The 20,324-nt window shown below is 42.9% G+C and overlaps 1 protein-coding gene across 2 annotated transcripts in view; it reads right to left on the bottom strand.

The window, feature by feature from the left end:
* The window catches only part of Ctps2 (CTP synthase 2), a 124,552-nt gene that overhangs the window by 95,977 nt on the left and 8,251 nt on the right, over nucleotides 1–20,324 (bottom strand). For both annotated transcript variants that reach the window (XM_027432733.2, XM_027432732.2), the window contains 5 exons: nucleotides 16,980–17,080; nucleotides 11,183–11,299; nucleotides 10,971–11,054; nucleotides 9,776–9,856; nucleotides 3,581–3,732 (listed from right to left, as the gene is read on the bottom strand). In XM_027432733.2, the coding sequence (XP_027288534.1) occupies nucleotides 3,581–3,732; nucleotides 9,776–9,856; nucleotides 10,971–11,054; nucleotides 11,183–11,299; nucleotides 16,980–17,080 (535 nt within the window). The remainder of the gene's footprint in view (nucleotides 1–3,580; nucleotides 3,733–9,775; nucleotides 9,857–10,970; nucleotides 11,055–11,182; nucleotides 11,300–16,979; nucleotides 17,081–20,324) is intronic.

Below are 20,324 nucleotides of genomic sequence, written 5' to 3'. Positions count from 1 at the left end.
GACAATTTTCAGTGTTGATTTTGTTAGGAAACCTGTCCAGAGAACATGAAAAATACGGTGATCAGATCTTAAGTATGGAGATGACGTTGTAGAGCTTTGAAGCAAGTTCTTGCCCCAAAAACAGAGGTAAATGTTAACATAAGGAAACGGCCCCCTTTCATATCTTCATCTGCAGTGTGAGCAAAAAACAGTATCAAAAACAGATTGGGAGCTGAGGATATGACTTAGTGGATGAAACACTTGAACTCATGTAAATGCAGGATGGGTATAGTGGCCTAGCTGTAATCCCAGGGCAAGGGAAGTAGAGATGGGTTCCCCAGGGCAAGCTGGCTAATCAGACTAGCTGAAGTAGCAAGCTCCAGAATCAGCAAGAGACCTATCTCAATATATAAAGTGGAGATATTGAGGAAAATACCAGATGTCAACCTTGGACCTCCACATGCATGTACATAAATATACGAATGCACCTTACACACACACACACACACAGAGAGAGAGAGAGAGAGAGAGAGAGAGAGAGAGAGAGAGAGAGGCGCAAAATTGCATAGACATATGCAAAAACAAAAACAGGCATGTAGCTTAGTTGGTAGAGTGCCTGCCTACCATGCTAGAAGCCCTTGGTTTGATTATCCTCAGCACCATGTAGAAATGGGCATGGTGACAACACAGCTGTCATCAATCCTAGCACTGAAGAAGTGAAGACAAGATGATCAGAAGTTCAAGATCATCCTCAGCTACAAAGTGAGTTCAAGGACAGCCTACGATACATGAGATTCCACCTCAAAAATAAAAAATAAGCCAGATGTGGTAACACACAGGAGGCAAAGGCAGGCAGAGATCACTATGAGTCTGAATCCTCCCCTGATCTACATATCGAGTTCCAAGCTAGTCAGGCTACACAGTGAGGCACTGCCTCAAAAACATAAAATAAGTTAAAAACACAAAAATAAAACCTAGGCTGGGTGGAGAAAAAAAAGCTAAGAAACTAAAAGTAACAGGAAAGGTAAGACTTCCCAGGAAGATTAATAGATGAAGAACCTGAGGGAAGGCTGTCAAGCCTTTAACTCTGCTTAGTTTTATCTTGCTCTGCAGAATTAACAGCTGTGTGTGGCCAGAAGTGGTAAAGCAATTGCCTAGATGCATGAGGCCCTGGGTTCAATCCCCAATATCACAAAATGATGATGATGATGATGATGATGATGATGATGATGATGATGATTGATTGATTGATTGATTATACTGGTGATGATGAATTCCTGATAACAGAAAGCAAGTTAACCTCAAGCCAGATATCAGAGATGCCACCAGAAGCAGATATTTTGTCCCAAGGTGTGGTCCACCTACATAGTAATTGCAGCTGCCAGTGTACAAGGAGTTAGCTGGACCTCACTTTTTCTCCCCACAAAGAGGAAAGGACATGGCTTTGACCCAAAAGAAGGCACACTAAAGGCAATTATAGGCTCCTCCTTCTATTCACTCATGTCCAGACTTCCTTGACAGAAGTCACAGTGATAGATAGGACAGGTGAGTGCATGAGCCAAACACCCCGGGGTGGGGGCTGCTGTGCTGGCTGGCTGATGTCCTAGCCCATCCGTCATTTCACTTTCTTTCACTTCCAAGATCAACCAAAGGTCCACCTCACATGATTAACACAGCCATCACAGATGTGTGAGGCAGGTTTCTGCTATTACTGTGAGTTGTTGGCAAATGGGAAGGAGAGTCTACTTTACAGGCCCACACATCACAGGCAGGTCCCAAAATGCGAACAGGTATCTCATTTTAGCTTGGGGTGCCATAAAAGAAACACATCCACTTTAACCAGGACTCTTGGCTTCTGAGTGGCAGAGCTTCCAGCTCACCCCTCTGACTCCTTACATGGTTCTACAGATTACAATGAAGAGGTAGCCATTCTACACTGAAGTTATCAATAAACCAATATCACTGCCAAAATGATACAGATATTGCAATCTCCATTTACTATGAAGACTCTGGTAAGCTGTATTGGTCCCCACCAGGTTGGAGATGTACCTCACACAATAAGGCTTGTATGCTTGAAGCCCTGGGTTCGATCCTCAGAGGGAAAAAAAGTTCTCTGGACATGGAGGCTCATGCCTTTAAACTGGGTGTAGCAGCACACAGTTTTAATCCCAACACTCAGAATACAGTGGTGGAGACCTCTGAGTTTGAGGCCTCTCTGGTCTATAGAACGAGTTCCAGGACAGTCAGGGCTACAAAGAGGAACACTGTCTTGGGGGGAAAAACAAACAACAATAAAAAAGAACTTATAAAAATGGCCTTGTCATGCTGGAGAGATAGCTCAGTGGTTAAGAGCACTGCCTACTCTTCCAGAGGTCCTGAGTTCAATTCCCAGAAACCACAGGGTGGCTCACAACCATATGTAATGAGATCTGGTACTCTCTTCTGGCCTGCAGGCACACATGCAGGCAGAACACTGTATACATGATAAATAAATAAATCTCAAAAATAAAATGTTAAACAAATGGCCTTGTCTTTACTGATACAATTAAGGATCTGGGGGAAGGAAAGAGAATCGACTCCTATAAAGTTGTCTTTTTACTGGTGTGCAAGTGTGCATGTGCACAAAATAATGAATGTAATTTTAAAAGAAGAATTTTTAAAAATATATAACTATTGGATGGGAGCTGGGAATGGTGATGGATACCTATATAGCCCCATCACTCTAGAGGAAAAGCAAAAGTTCAAGGCCAAAACAAACAAGCAACAAATCACTGCCAGAGCTAATGGTAATAGCAGACCCAAACTTCCCATTTAAAGGATCCTCTTTAGGAAATGTTAGCTAGATAGTAAATAAAACAAAAACTCTGCAAGACTTACAATTATAAATTAGGCTAGGGATGTGGCTCAACAACAGAGCACTTGCCTAACATGCACAAGGCCCTGAGTTCTGGCCCTAGGACTGAAAAAATAAAAGGGAGGGGTGGGGTAAATATTCAGTAAACAAAAATTAAATTAATATATAAATCAAACAACTTCCAGAATTAAAAATATTACTTTGAGCTGGGCAGTGGTGACCCACACCTTTAATCCCAGCACACAGGAGACAAAGACAGGCAGATCTCTGTGAGTTCAAGGCCAGCCTGGCCTATATATTCCTTTGAGAATCCAAATTCCTTTTACTCACTTGGGTTTAAGTACAGCAAAGTCAACATCTTCAAAAATCTTCCAAGAACACAGAGGAATACTCTAACAACAGATTTAGATACATCCATACCCGAACATACACATATAAAATTGTAAACAGGACATACTGACCCTTTAAAGTAGGTTTTACTTCTACCTACAAGCCCAAGAATTATTAAAAATTACGTAAAGAGGTCAGGGTGATAGCTAAGTCAGTAAAGAACTTGCCACAAAAGCATAAGAAACTCAATTCAAATTCACATAAAGCCAGATGCTATAGTATGTTCATCTGTAATCCTGCAGTCCTAATTTCCTATGTATTTATAAAGACTGAGAAAGTCTGGAAAGAATTGGGAGAAATTTTTTAGAAGTCCTATATATGTTAAAATAATTTTACATAAAAATTCCTTTCACATACCTGTCAGTCATGGCTTTCCACTTGAAAAGCAGATTACTTGAACAATCACTGATGGGCAGGTCCAATCTCTCTTTAAAATATTGAACCACGCCTTGCTCCTCCAAAAGAAGCGGCACTCGGTAGATGGAAGAAACATCATGGATACAGATGACCTGATGGAATAAGACAAACTCAAAAAACAGTTTATACTGAAATAAGAAAACCAAGAAAGCTACATGTTAGGGCACAGGTCTAATTCCAGCTTCCCAGGAAGCTGAGGCAAAAGGACCATAATAAATTCAAGGCCAGCCTCAGATATACAGCAAAATACAGCTTCAGGAAGGAAGGAAGGAAGGAAGGAAGGAAGGAAGGAAGGAAGGAAGAAAGGAAGGGAGGGAGGAAGGGAGGGAGGGGGAGGGAGGAAGGAAGGGAGGGAGGAGGAAGGGAGGGAGGGAGGGAGGGAGGGAGGAAGGAAGGGAGGGAGGGAGGGAGGGAGGGAAAGGAGAGGGAGAGATGGAGCAGTGATGTTTAGTTTTAATTATCAACTTCTTACAATCTATGATCACCTGGGGAGAGGGTCTCAAATAGCAACTGTCTAGATCAAACTGGCCTTTGAGCATGTCTATCAGGGATTTAATTTTTTAAGACAAAGGTCTCATTATGCAGTCCTGGATGGCTTTGAAATCACTATTAGACCAGGGCTGCTCCCAAATTCACAGAGATCCACCTGCCTCTGCCTATTGAGTGATGGGATTAAAGACATATGCCACCACAACTGGCTTAGAATTTCTTTTTTTTTCTTTTGGTTTTTCAAGACAGGGTTTCTCTGTGTAACAGTCCTGGTTGTCCTGGAATTTGTTCTGTAGACCAGGCTGACTGCCTCTGCCTCCCAAGTGCTGGAATTAAAGGCATGAGCCACCACTACCCAGCCTGGCTTGGAATTTCTTAATTTCATTAACTGACATAAGAAGATCCAGCCTAAAACTGGGTGGCACTAGTCTCTGAGTTTGGGTCCTAGACCATATAAAAGAAGAGAAAGTGAGCTGAGCAGTATGCATGTGTGTATCTCTCGCTGTTCTTGAGTGTGGATGTGATGTGACTAGCTGCTTCAAATTTCTTCTGCCTTAACCTCCCAAAAATGACTGACTATAATGTAACCTAGAACCGTAAGTTAAAAAACCCCTTTTCCCCTAACCTGTTTTTGGCAAGGTATTTTATCACAAGAACAGAAAGGAAACCTAGACAGCTAGATATAGCTCAATTAGTAGACTGCCTGCTTAGCATACATGAGGACCTTGGGTTTCACTATCAGCACCACATAAAACAAAGCATGGTGGCACACACCAGTGATCCTAACACTTGGGAAGTAAGGACAGGAGGATCAGAAGTTGAAGATCATCCTCAGCTACACTGAAAGTTCAAAGTTAGCCTAAACTACATTAAAAAGAACAATCAAAAAAGAAAGAACTGGGAGCGGATGAGATGACCCAACTAGCCACCAAGCCTGGGTTCCATTCCCGGGATCAACATGGTAGAAGGAAAACTGGTTCCCCAGGAGTATCTTCTGACCTCTACACTCAGAAATATACATATACACACAATAAATAAATATTACAAGGTTTTTATTTTTAAAAAGAAAAGAAAGGGGTTGGGGATTTAGCTCAGTAGTAGAGCAAATCTATACTGAACATGTCCATACACTTTTCCCTAGACAATACCATATATTATTTACATCATTTTGACATTGTACTGGGTGTAAGTCATCTAAAGATATAATATTCGGGAGGGTGTCACAGGTTATATACAAGTCCTGCACCTATTTTATTTTTTACATTTCTTGAGAGGGAGAGGGCACACGAGCATGCAGCCCACGTCTGTGGAGATCTGAGGACAACATGCAAGAGTTGGTTTTTTTCCTTCCATCATTATGGGTCATAAGAACTGAACTCAGCTTGTGAGGCTTAGCAGAAAGCACCCAGCCCTGCACCATTGTCTTTTAGGGACTTGAGCACTGGAGGAATCTGATATTCCCATGGAGTCCTAAACTCACCAATCCCTTGCAGATTATGAGAGAGGACTGTACATGCCCCAGTTCCTGGCACAAAGCTTCAAAACACTCTCACATTTCCTGAGTGAAGCAAGTGTCTTTATTATGCAACTGAGATGATTCCTGGTGGTCCTGAGAAAACCTCCAAATAGTCACCAAAAAAACCCAACCAAGTGATTAAAGGACTGCCAACTAATATCTGGGGAGGGAAAGAAGGCTGGGGACTGAGCTCAAACATATGGCCAAATAGTCCATTAACCATGCCTCCATACAAATATTCCAATAAAAACTCTGGAGAAAGAGCTGGAGAAATGGCTCAGTGGTTAAGAACACTGGCTGTTCTTCCAGAGGACCTGAGTTCAATTCCAAGCAACCACATGGCAATTCATAACCATCATGTAACTCTGGTCCCAAGGTCTCTGAGAGACCAAGAACACACATAGTGCACAGGCATACATGCAAACAAAACACCCCAACACGTGAGTGAATGAGTGAATGAATGAATGAATGAATGAATGAATGAGCACCTCTGGAAAAGCCAGGTGTGATGATGCACACCATTAATTCCAGCACGCAGGAGGCAGAAGTAGGCCTGGTCTAGTTTAAGGCCAGACAGGGCTAAATGAGACCCTGCTTGGTTTATTTCGGTTTAGTTTTTTGTTTTTTAAATACCACAGGCTGGTTCAAACATCTAATCCCAGAATTTGGGAAGCAAGAGGATCAAAGCTAGAATCTATTCTATAACCCAGTCAAGGCTACTAAGACCCTGTTTATATATAAAAGCTGGTGGGGTGGGGGGTGTTACTTGGTAAAGGAGCTTAGCACCAAGCCTAACCACCTGAGATGGATCCTCCACATAGGCAGGATGGTACACAAAGCACACTCACACACCACACACACACACACACACACACACACACACACACACACACACACACACACATTTAATTTAATTTTTTTTAAAGCTAGACATAGTCATGCATGCCTGAAATCTCAACATTTGGGGGAGCTTAAAGCAGAAAGATCAGAAACTCAAGCTCATCCTCCTCTATGTAACAAGGTGGAGACCAGCCTGGACTACAAAAAAACAGTCTCAAAAAATTTAAAAATAAAAAATGTAGTGAACTGACATAGCTTATGTGTACTGCTCAGTGTGGCCTCAGAAGTGCCACACTTAGACGGACCTTGTCTTGTACAGGTGTGTATGAGATTGTTATCCCTGCAGCTGTAGTTGCTTTCGCCTGATGTCTGCCACCTTGTTCCCCGTTTCTTTCTTTTGTGTAAATTTAGAAAGGCACAGTGACCATAGGGAAATTAATCACACCTGTTAAAAGAATGCCTTTAAGCTGTAGACATTTTTCACTTAACCTAATGGCTTGTTAAATCCTCTCAAGAACATGAGACAGGTTACATGGAGGCATTTAAGAATCTACCAAATCCTAAATAAATGCCAAAAACGTTCTGCCAACTCTGGGTTCGATTGTCCCAACACCACAACTATAAAATCAAGAGTTCTTGCAGGGCGTTGGTGGCACACACCTTTAATCCCAGCACTCGGGAGGCAGAGGCAGGCAGATCTCTGTGAGTTCGAGGACAGCCTGGTCTCCAGAGTGAGTGCCAGGATAGGCTCCAAAGCTACACAGAGAAACCCTGTCTCAAAAAATCAAAAAAAAAAAAATCAAGAGTTCTTCATGGGTTTGAATATTGCCAACTTGCTATTCAGGATATAATGCATTACTATGCATGTACCAGGGCAGTTCCAAGTGCCAACATGTCACCAATATGTGCCTCCACACCAATTACTAATCAAAGCTCAATCTCGGAGGGTTGTGGCTCAGTGTTGGAGTACTTTTCTAGTATCACCAACACCAAAGGGGAAAAGAGCAGCAGGCATGGTGGTAGATTCCTATCCTCTCGGTACTTGTGAGACAGAGGCAAGAGAATCAGTTTCAGTCCAGTCTGGGCTACATGACACCCATTCCTAAAAAAAAAAAAGCTACCTAAATCTCAAGCCAAGAATGTTGGCACTCACCTGTTATCTCAGCACTCAGGAGGCTGAGGCAGGAGGATCATGAGATTGAGGCCATCGTAGACTAGACTATGATGACCTTGTCTCAAAAGTGGGGCGGGGAGAGGAGACTCAACAGTGTGGTTCTTCCAGAGCAACCAAATTTGGTTTCCAGGACCTGAATGGAAGCTCACAACTGTCTGTAACTCCAGTCTCAGAAGATCTTACACCCTCTTCTAGTCTTTCTGAGCACCAGGGCCGTACTTGGTGTACATACATGCATGCAGACATGCACTCATACACATTTAAAAAATCAATTAAATCTATAGGCCACTGCAACTTCCACAAGTAAAAGCATGGAGTTATTTACTCATTCATCATGCTGTGACACACATGGTGGGATGTAGAAGCAGGAGGATCAGGAGTTCAAAGTCACCCTTAGTTACACAGAGAGTTTGAGGTCAGCCTAAGCCACAACAAACCTTGTCTCCGAAAAGGAGGGGAGTTGAGGGGAGGGGAGGGGGAGGGGGGAGAAGAGGAGAGAGGAGAGAGGGGAGAGAAGAGGGAGAGGGGTGGGGGGAGGGAGGGGAGAGGAAGAGGAGAGGTGAGGGGGGGGGAGGGAGGGGAGAGGGTGAGAGGGAGGGAGAGGAGAAGAGAGGAGAGGAGAGAAGGAGAGGGGAGGGGAGGGAAGAGGAGAGGAGGAGGGGAGAGGAGGAGAGGAGAGGGGAGGGGAGGAGAGGGAAGGGGAGGGGAGAGGAGAAGACAAGAGGAGAGGAGAGAAGACAAGAGAAGAAGAAGAAGACAAGAGAAGAGAAGAGAAGCAAGCCTGGATCACTGGGGCTGAAGAGACAGCTCAGTGGCCAGGAGTACTTACAGCTCTTGCAGAGGTCGAGAGTTAGATTCCCGGCACCCATATCAGATGACTCAAAACCACTTGTAACTCCAGCTCCAGGGGGATTCAACACCCACAACCTCTTTGGGCACCTGTACTCACTTATACAAACCCATACACATACACATAAACTTAAAATAACAAAGAGAAATCTTAAAAATAAAAGAGACTTGGATCATTGTTACAGGTCTCAGACTCCACAACAGCCACAGATGGAACCCCACATTCCTTCTCTGAGCTCTGAGCAATCCAACACAAAATGTTTTTATCTTTTTCTATTCTGGAAACCAGGATGCATTTGCTTAGTCCACATGTAAAGCACTGTCTACCAAGAGGAAGGGTACACAAAACAACTGAACCAACACAATGTGGCCCAGACATTAAGAGAACACAAACACACAGAGAAAAGTCCCTGCTTTTAAAAGCAGTTCGGGCTTGGAAGCCTCAAGCAGAGGACTCTAGCAGCCCACTCCCCAAGCAGACACCCCATTAAGCAGCTGTTAGAGAGCCTAGAGCTCACATGAAGGGTTTCTAGCAAGCCTCACCCTGTTCCTGAGCTCCAGTCACACCACCCTTTATAATGTAGCCAACTGCAACCCCTGGTACCCTAGGCTCATTGGGAACAAGAGCTAGAAAGAAAAAGAAAATCTACATGTCAAAATACCCAGGTTGGAAGGCCTGCAGAACACAAGGCCAGAGCCTAAGTTATGGTAATTTATGGAGCAATGAAATCAGCTGAGCCACTTATATGATCAGAAAACACAGCATGGATGTCAGCATACTTGTGTGGTTTAAGGCGTGTTAAGCTGTACCAGGTACAAAAGAGAACTGAATGAAGCAGTAAATGTCCCAGCAAAACACAGGATGAAAAAAATGCTAAAGAGACAGCACATATTTCTCTTACTAGAAGTTTCACTGAGCCAAAAAGCCCACCCTGACCTTCAAGTGGTGGCTCATGACTGTGTTCTCAGCATATAGGATGTAGGAGAATCAGGAATTCAAGGTCAGCCTGGGCTACATGAGACCCTGTGGCTCAGTGAGTAAAGGTACTTGCCACATATCCTCACAATTTTATTTTGATCCCTGAAATCAACCTAAAGGTAGGACAGAATGGATTCCATCCCCAAAATTGTCCTCTGATCTCCACACATGGGTCACGGGAGAAGGACCCTCATACACACACACACACACACACACACACACACACACACACACACACACACACACACACACGAATAAATTTTAATCTAAAGAGCACCAAGCACCAACCTGATCAGGGTTCACATGACAAAACATAGAAATCTTCTCCTTCACAGCCATCTCAATGGGTGTTGAACTACGGCAGACAATCTGTGAAAGACAGTTATGCATGGTTCAGTAAATGGGAACAGGGTTGATCAAACTGCCCAATTCATTGTCAGAAAATCATTACATTCTTTTTCTTCTACAAGAGACTAGACCAAGGATTCACTTGTGCACTCTGAGCATTCCTCTGTAGCATGAGAAATTGATCTGGCCACTAGCATAAGCACGTCTCACTAAGTTCAACAGAAATCTACCAGAAAAACTCAAAACATCAAAATGTCTCTGGTGAAGAGTTAAAGCTCTACACAGCTGTTTCACTAAATAGAAGAGGAGATAGACCAGAAGCTGACAAACTTTCACTAAAGGGTCTCACAGGAAACATTTTAGCTTTCCAGGTAAGGAATGCAGGGTCCTCAACAGCTGTGCCAAAACAGCTACAGACTATCTGTAAATAAATGAGTGACTGTGTGTCCATAAAGTTTTATTTATAAAAATAAGCAGCTGTGCTTGGCCGTGGTAGCCCACGCCTTTAGTCCTAGCACTCAGGAGGCAGAGGCAGGCAGATCTCTGTGAGTTCAAGACCAGCCTGGTATACAAATCAAGTTCCAGGACAGCCAGAGCTGTCACACAGGGAAACCCTGTCCTGAAAAACTAAAAAGAAGGCAGCTGCTTTTTCCCTAATTTGCCTCCCTCTGACAAGCTGCTGGCTGTAACTGGATTACCTGCTGTAGGAACACATGAATGCTTCTTAGACTAAAGCTCACAGCAAAGATAGCCAGTCCTTGAAGGGACACAGGAAAAACCCAAGGTTTCATATTCACTCTGAAGGAGCCAGGAACCTTATAAATTGACAGAGTATTGTATCTTATCTGCTATAAATGGAACCAATTTAAGGACAAAGAAATATTCTTTTCCTAGATGCCAGTACAAAAAGTTTACTGTCATAAGAGTGGGATATTTGAGAGGGAAAAATGACTCAGATGTTAAGTTAAAAGATTAAGGTACCGGGGGTGGGTGTATAGTTCAAAGGTAGAACATATGTTTAGTATGTGCAAGGCCCTAAGTTCCATCCCAAGAATCAAAACAGAAAAGGAAATAAGCCATTGTTAGTGTGTGTTACAGACCATAGAGACAAACTTACCCACTGTGCTTAACTCACCAGATCTGGAGACAAGCCCAGCCCCCTCAGTGAACGGACACTGTTTTGTGTGGGTTTGGTTTTTTGTTCTCCAGTAGCACTGGGCTAAAAAGAAATGCGTCCCCATCAGAACAATTAGACAATTTATGGCTCCTGAATTTCAAATGTAGGTCACATAAAATATCAGTGTAAAATTGATCAAAGTTACTATCCACATATGTTGAAAAACGCACCTGTGGAACAAGGCTGACATGAATATTACAGAAATTCTCTTTTTTTGCTTTAAACTGGAATTGTCGGAATGCTTCCACAAATGCCATTCCTTCGATGTCTCCAATGGTGCCCCCCAGCTGAGGGTGAAAAACAAAAATAAGGCACAAATGACCAAACATCTTGCACTGCACTTCCAAAGCAAGACAATTTTAAGTTAAGTAATTTTTCTTTTGACACAAGTCCTGGCTGACCTGGAAGTCCCTATATAGACCAAGATGGCTCTGAAGTCGGAGATCTGGCTGCCTCTGCCTCCCAAGTGCTGGAATTAAAGATATGTACCAAAACAACCAGCTAAATTAAGTAATTATTACTTTTGGGGGGAGTTTCATACTGTAGCCCAGGGTGGCCTGGACTTCTACATAGCCCAGGTTGATCTTGAACATGTAACATGAACCACCACACCTGGTCTAGAAATAATTTTGTTTTATTTAAATTTTTATTTTTGAGACAGGGTTTCTCTGTGTAGCTCTGGCTATCCTGGAACTCTTCACTCTATAAACCAGGCTAGTTCATAACTCAGAGATCCACCTGCCTCTGCATCCCAAGAGCTGATTTTAAAGGTGTGTACCACCATCCCCAGCTTTAGAAATTATTTCAATAGACTAAGGATAAGAACTGAGGTTTAATATTTTCACAAGAACAATAGTTTATAAATGCATAAATTAAATTATACACCTAAAATGAATGAAATTTTATGATATTCAACTTCAATAAAACTATTAATAAAAAAGCCTGGTCTGGTAAGACACATCTGTAATCCCAGCACTGGGAAAACTGAGGCAGAAATATCACGAGTTCAAGACTAGCCTGGAGAACATCCTATCTCAAAAAAAAAAAAAAAATCCAAGCATGGTGACAAAAAAAAAAAAAAAAAAAAAAGGTGAGGCAGGAGGACTGCCTTGAGTTTGAGGCCTGCCTGGGCTAAATAGTGAGTTCCAGGCCAGCTTGGGCTACAGTGAAACTCAGTCTCAAAAGAAGAGAGAGAGAAGCTGGAGAGATGGCTGGGTGATTAACAGGACTGGCTGCTCTTCGAGAGGACCTGGATTCAACTCCCAGTACCCACATGGCAACTCACAAATATCTGCAACTCCAGTCGAAGGGGTTGCTCTCTTCTGTCCCCGGAGGGTACTACATAGGCATGGTACACAAACATACATGCAGGGAAACCACACACACTCATAAAAATAAAATTTAAAAAAATAAAATAAATTTTTAAAAATTACAAAAGGAGAGAGACAGGGACACAGAACTCACAAGCAGATGGAAAGTTCCAAGGGCTGTCAAGATGGCTCAGTGGGTAAAGGCACTTGCCACCAAGATGGGGCTACATTGTGGAACAAAAAAACCATACACAATGTAGCCCCAGCTAGCCTCAAACTGGTAGTGGTCCCTTTGCCATTGCCTTTGCCTTCTGAGTACTGTATTACAGGTGTGTTCCATTTATTCTGGCTGGGAATGTTTCCAGTTCTTCCTTACACATTACCTGCAATATAGATCATGTAGTAGGTACTCATATGATAAAGAAGTCATTTTAAGATCTGTGGGGCAGTAGTGGCACACACCTTTAATTCCAGTGATCAGAGGCAGAGGCAGGTGGATCTCAGTGTGTTCGAGCCAGCCTGGTCTCCAGATCAAGTGCCAGGACAGCAAAAGGCTTTACAGAGAAACCCTGTCCACTACATGATCAATACTACAGGGTCTTGTGTAGCCCAAGCTGGCCTGTAATTCACAACATAGCCAAAAATGGCCTTGAACTTCTATGATTGCTGACCACACCCTGTAACCCCATCACTTGGGAAAAGGCAGAAGGATAAGAAGTCCAAGGTAATCACAGCTACACAGCAAGTGTGAAGACAGCAAGAACTACATAAGAATTCAAACTAATGACAACAACAAAATGTAAAAAAAAAAAAACTTAGCAGGGTATAAGTGCTCACTAACTATAAGACACCAGAATGAAAAAGAAATTAATGAAGAAAATCCCTAAAACAAAAACAGTCCTAGGTAGAAGCATGAGAATCTCCAGTTTGAGGCCAGGATGGACATACAAAAATCCTACTAAGGAAGACAGGAAGAAGGGAGGGAGGGAGGGAGGGACAAGAGGCAGTAGCTTGTGTGACAGCAGCAGTAAGCAGCAAAAGGAGGAAGGCATGGTGACACACATCTTTAATCTCAGCAGTATTTAGGAGGCTGAATGATGCTGGAAAATTGCTATAAATTCAAGGCCAACCTGGATTACATACTAACTTCAAGGTTAGCTTGAAATATACACAGAAACACTATCTCAGTAAATACAAACAGGGACAGTAGCCCAGTCAATAATATGATTGCCAGGCAAACATGAGGACTTGAGTTAGGATTCACAGCAAACATAAAACGCTGTGCACAGCAGTGTCTGTAACGCCACCCCAGAAGGTGGGGGTGAAGACGTGCAGATCCCTGGAGCTTGCTGGCCAGCCAGTTTAGCCAAATCAGTAAGCTACAGATTCTGTGAGACCCTGTCTCAAACAATAAGGTGGTGAACAATTGGTAACCAATGTAGAACCCTGGCTATCACAGGTATTTGAATACACATGCACACCCATGTGTGCACATGTGAACACTCATACACCACAGATGCATACAAAAGATAAATTAAATTTTAAAAACAGACCAGACATGGTGGCTATCACCTTTAATCTCAGTACTCAAGACAGAAGCTGGTGAGGCAGGTGGATCTCTGTGAGTTCAAAGTCAACATACCAGTTCCAGGCCAGCCAAGGCTACAGATCATGTCCCTATCTGGAAAAAAGAAAGAAAAAAGCCGGACATTGGTGGTGCACACCTTTAATTCCAGCACTCGGGAGGGAGAGGCAGGCGGATAACTGTGAGTTCAAGGCCAGCCTGGTCTACAGAGTAAGTGCCAGGATAGGCTTCAAAGCTACACAGAGAAACCCTATCTCAAAAAAAAAAAGAAAAAGAAAAAAAAAGGAAGGAAGGAAGGAAGGAAGTAATGAAGGAAGAAAGTCTGTATTTAAACCAAACCATATAGGAATATCTTATAGGATTTTGTCCTTTGTGTTTTTATGTTGCTGGGTACATAATCCAGGGTCTCACATATGTTAAGCAAGTGCTCTACTGCCCCTTCTGTTTTTATTTTTTGTTTGTTAGTGTGGTTTTTTGTTTTGTTTTGTTTTGCCTTGTTTTGTTTTTGAGACAGGGTCTCTTTGTGTACCCCTGGATGTCCCAGAACTCACTCTGTAGAACAAGCTGGCCTCAAACTCACAGAGATCCACTTGTCTCTCCCTCTTGAGTACTGGGATTAAAGGCATACACCACCAATACCCGGCTTGTTAGTATGTTTTTTGAGGGAGAGGATTGTGGCAGGGTCTGATTCTGTATCTCAGACCGGACTGGAGCTCCATATGTAGCCCAGGCTAGCTTCAAACTCCTTTCCCAGTCTCTGAAGCTTCCTCTCATGCTTTTCAACAGGGATCCAGTTGTCACTGGAGCATGAGTAAAGGGGACCAAGACTAAATCTTATCTGTTCCTGCCCTCATGTGGTCTATTGTGGCACTGCAACCTCTCAACCCATTTGGAAGCTCCCTTTTCTCTAGCTCTAGGTCACCATTATCACTGTGTTCAGAACCCTTGAAATAGTCTTTTCTTACTATAGGTTTGCATTTATTAAACTTAAAACTACAAAATAGATAATCCATAAGTTTTAAATAACTTGCATTGTAATTTATTGTTATAATTGTTCTATTGTCATTCTCAATCTTTTATTATATCCAACGTATAAGTTAAACTTCTAAGTCAAAGTTGTGGCATACTACTATAATTCTAGCGCTTGGGAAGCTGAGGCACAAGAATTTCTGTGAGGCATAGGCCAGCATAGGCTACATAATGAATCCCAGGCTAGCCTGGATTATAGAGTGAAACCTTTTCTCAAAAAAAAATCAAACACAAACAAACAAAAAAAAAAACTTTGTCATAAGATCAAATGTTTAAAAAACATACGTTAGCATTTGGTACTATATATGGTTTGAGACAATAAAAAGAAGTGAGAAACTAACTGCAAGGGAAGACATGATGCAGCTTCCATGAGGTCATCTTCCATAACTAGGGGGGATTTTATGGGAACGGTGCTGTTTTGGTGTCATCCAGCCTTCTTTAAGTAATCTCTCACCTTTGCTTTTTGTTGTTATTGTTTTTTAGGCAGGCTTTTGCCATATAGCCCTGGCTGGCCTGAAACTCTCCATATAACCAAGCTGGCCTGGAACTCACAGACATCTGACAGCCTCTACCTCCTGAGTCCTGGGATTAAAGGCCTGTGTCACCATGCCTGGCTTTTTTTAAACTTGCCTGTGCTTTCTAAGCAGGACTAATGAACTAACTGATGCACAAAATAATAACAAAAAACTTAGAAAAGGGACTAAGGATGCAGCCCAGCTGATAGAGTCTGAAACCCAGAGTCCAACCCCCAATACCACATAAAACTGGATATGGTGATGCGCGCCTGTAATCCAAGCACTTGGGAGGTAGAGACAGAAGGTTTGGAAATTCAAGGTCATCCTTGGCTACATAGTGGAGTTTAAGGCCAGGGGTATCTGAGACTGTCTTTTAAAATATTTTTCAAAAAGGAAATACTGGGGCTAAGGCGATGGCTCAGTGGTGGAGTACTTACTGTGCAAGCCTTTACAATCTGAGTTCAGATCCCCAGAACCCACATGGAAACCAGACATAGTAACACAAGTGTCTGTAATTGTAGTTTGGGCTGACCAAGATATGGGATGTGGAGGCAGGAGGATCACCAGAAGCTCACGGGCCAGCTAGCCTAGTATACAAAGCCGTAAGCAACAGAGACCCTGTCTCAAACAAGGAAGTGGAAGCTGAGGACCAACACTCAAGGTTGTCCTCTGACCTCCACATGAGCACTGGGACACACAGACACACACACACTCACTCACCCTCTCTCTCTCTAGCTCTCTCTCATTTTAAGAGGAATCACTTCCTTGGTATAAACGAAGAAGGAAGAAACACCCAGGTAGAAAACAGTTTGTATAACACACTATATTATATAGACATAAAGGAATGAAAGAAACGTCAAGGCAGTCAACAAGTGGCAAGTTCAAATGCTGCTTTCTTGAAATGGCTGATATCACCTCCCACCTCCACCGTCTGACTCCCAACCTAATCTCTACTTTTTCACAGCACTTTGCAAATATTTCTCCAATACTAGGAATTAAAATATACTCTGGGATAGGGATGTAGCTCAATTGGTAGCATACATGCCTAGCACACATGAAGCCCTGGATCCCATCCCCAGCATGGTATAAACCAGAAGGAACGGCACATGCCTGTAATCCTAGCACTTGGCAGAAGGATCAGGAGTTCAAAGGCTTTATTGGCTATATATCAAGTTCAAGGCCAGCCTGGGCTACCTAACACCATGTTGTCAAATGAAAGAATACATTCCATTTGTATGAACAGTGGGTCTATAGGCTCCTCAGGGACAGAAGAAACTGTCCATTCCAGGCTCCAACTCCAACACTGACTACGTTACTCATCTGTCTACACACACAGATCACTGCATACTCAGTTCAAGAGAATGTGTGATGATCTGTTTAATAACTGACTTGTAACCATCTCTGTTTTTCCCTGCTGGAACCCCACCCCCAACCTACTTTACAATACCCAGGAGGGGAGGGTGCATGAAAACCAGATGCTTAAAGACCCAGGAGGGCAGTAACTTATGAAGAAAAGTTCCATGCTTGCCTCAATAACGCATATCTGGGGATCTTCCTTACTACTGTCCACGGACACCTTGGCTTGATTCATGACCCACTCCTGGATAGCATCAGTAATATGGGGGACAACTGCAGAAAGAAGGAATAAATAACACAGCAGGTTACTTCATGAGAAACAAGCATATGGACCTCTCAAATGATGTGAAAGCCACCAGGCTAATGAGACCAGCTAAAGGTCTTATGCCATTGTCTCCATCGCTGGAACCAGTATGGACTGAGGTATTCAAGGCTAGTCATTCCCCTGATAGGCCTTTACTTTCGAAGCAGACCAGATGCAGAGAACAAGAAATAAAAAGCAGTGTTATCACTGATGCGGATGAAAAAAACACCAGTCTGGAGAAGTGGCTCAGCAGTTAGGAGTACTTGCTGCTTTTCTAGAGAACCTGAGTTCACTTCCTAACACCCACATCTAGAGGCTTATAACTGCCTGTAACTCTAGGTCCAGGGAACCCAACACCCTCTTCTGGCTTTCAAGTGCACACAAACACACATGTGACATACATGTATATACACACATATAAATAAAAATAAATCTTTAAAAAAAAACTTAGGAGCTACCTATCATGCCATCTGAAAACTGAGCAAGGAAGGATTCTGGGTAATCCAGATGCTAGAATCCATGGTGACACCTAGCAGCTGCACAAGGGTGGGGCCTAAGTACCCTGGGGATAATAGCAGCCAGTAGAAAAGTCCACTTCAAGGGTATAGATGAAGCCAACCCACTCAGCAGGGTCCCAGCTCAGAGATGTCAAAATCCACCTGGGTATTATTTTAGTTTTCTGTGGCTTCTATAATTATTACCATAAAATGAACTTGGTTTTGGGGTTTTTTTAATGTTTGTTTTTGAAATAGGGTCTTCCTGTGTAGTCATGAGTAGCCTGAAACTTGCTATGTAGGCCAGGCTGTACTCGAACTTGTGGCAATCATTCTTTTATCTTTCTACACCACCATGTCCAGCCAAAAATACAAGAAATTTAATTGTTTTCTTTCTTTAAATTTTACTTATTTTGTGCATATGGCTGTTTTGCCTGCATGTATGTATATCCATCATGCCTGGTGCCTTCAGATGATAGAGGAGGACATTGGATCTCCTGGAACTGGAAATATACACAGTTGTTATCCACCCTATAGGATCGGGGAGCCAAACTATGGTCCTCTGCAAGAACAAGTGCTCTTGACTCCTGAGCAATCTCACCAGCCACTAATGGTTTTCTTTTTGAGGCAAGGGCTCATATACCTCAGGCTGGCCTAAAACCTGCTATGTAGGTAAAAATGACTTTGAACACCTACTCTTCCTGTCTCTGCCTCTCATATGCTAGGATTACAAGTGTGCATGCAGTCCATGAACTTAATAGTTTAAAAGAATAATAATTACTGGTGATATGGCTCAGTGGGTAAGGGTGACTGCCAATAAGCCTGAAGACCAGAGTTCAATTCCCAAACCCCACATGATGGAATTAGAGAACCAACTCCTGCAGTTGTCCTATGATTTCCACATGTGCACTATGGCATGTAAGCATCCACAAAGATACATACACATATACATACAAAATAAAGATAAATGTGATAAAATATTAGCAACAAGGCCAGGTATAATCCAGCACTCAGGGCACTGAGGCAAAATGATTGCCATGAGTTTAAGACCATCCTGGGATCCAAAATAAGCTCCAGTCCAGTCCAGTCCAGACTACTATATGAGACACTTTAAAAAAAAAAAAAGGCCGGGCATTGGTAGCACACACCTTTAATTCCAGCACTCGGGAGGCAGAGGCAAGTGGATCTCTGTGAGTTCGAGACAAGCCTGGTCTACAAGAGCTAGTTCCAGCACAGCCTCCAAAGCCACAGAGAAACCCTATCTCAAAACCACCCCCCCAAAAAAAAGCTAGGCAGTGATGGTGCACTTTTAATTCCAGCACTTGGGAGGCAGAGGCAGGCAGATCTCTATGAGTTCAGGGCCAGCCTGGTCTATAGAGCAAGTTCCAGGACAGCCAGATCTACACAGAGAAACTCTGACTCAGAAAAAAACAAAACAAAAGCTGGGTGGTGGTGGCACACATCCTTAATCCCAACACTCAGAAAAACAGAGTATGCTGGTTTTAATGTAATGTTTCCCATAGTCTTAGGCATTTGAATACATGGTCCCCAGTTGGTGGTACCTAAGAAGTGGGGCCTTGTTGAAGGAATCATGTCACTGGAGGCTTTGAGCCTTTAAAAGCCTCACACCATTCCCAGTGTGCTCTCTGTGCTTCTTGCTTGTGTGCTCTCAGATTGCTACTCCAGCAGCCATGCCTAGCTACTGCTGTGTGTCCTCCACCCCATGTGATAGTAATGGACTCTTATCCCTCTGAAACCATAAGCCCAAATAAACTAGTCTATAAGGTGCCTTGGTCATTGTTATCACAGTAATAGAAAAGTGACTAATAGGGGCTGGAGAGATGGCTAATCATTAAGAGCAGTTAAGGCTCTTCTTACAGAGGACCTGAATTCAATTCCCAGGACCCACATGGCAGCTCACCACTATCTGTAACTCTAGCTCCAGAAGCTCCAACACCTTCACACAGACACACATGCAGGCAAACACCAATACAGTTAAAATCAAAATAAATCATTTTTAAGAAATCCTCCATTTGATCAGGAAGAAGCCACGTTATTTAAAGAAGAGAGGGAGAGAGGGAGGGAGGGAGGGAGGGAAGAGGGGAGGGAGGGAAAAAGGGAGGGAGGGAAGAAGGAAGGGAAAGGTAACTAACACAGAGGTAGGTGGATTTCTGTGGGTTCAAGGCCAGCCTGGTCTACATAGCAAGTTCCAGGCAAGCCAGATCTACACAGTGAGACTGTCTCAAAACCAACCAAAAATAAATAAAATCAGGACCTGGGGATATAGCTGTGTTAGAAAGCACTAGGTCTGATCCATAACACTGCATAAACTGCTTTAATAATACATGCCTATAATTCCATCTCTTAGAAAGGTGGAAGCTAGCTGGGTGGTGTTGTTGCTGGCCTTTAATCCCAGCACTTGGGAGGCAGGAAGTCAGAGGCAGTTGGATCTCTGTGAATTTGAGGCCAGCCTGGTTCACAAATTGAGTTCTAGGACAGCCAAGGCTGTTACACAGAGAAACCCTGTCTTGAAAAACCAAAAAAAAAAAAAGGTGGAGGCTGGAGGTTCATCACATTCAGGGTCATCCCTGGCTACACAGCAAGTTAAAGGCCAACCTGGGGTACATGATACCCTTTTTCAAAAAAGAAAATTCAAATTCAAAATATTATCTAATAACAAAAACTGATGAAGATATATTCAGGAACATTGGAGGAGGGC

Source organism: Cricetulus griseus, chromosome X, assembly GCF_003668045.3.
Source record: "Cricetulus griseus strain 17A/GY chromosome X, alternate assembly CriGri-PICRH-1.0, whole genome shotgun sequence".
Classification (NCBI taxonomy): Eukaryota; Metazoa; Chordata; class Mammalia; order Rodentia; family Cricetidae; genus Cricetulus; species Cricetulus griseus.
This window is presented reverse-complemented; position numbering and strand designations above follow the sequence as displayed.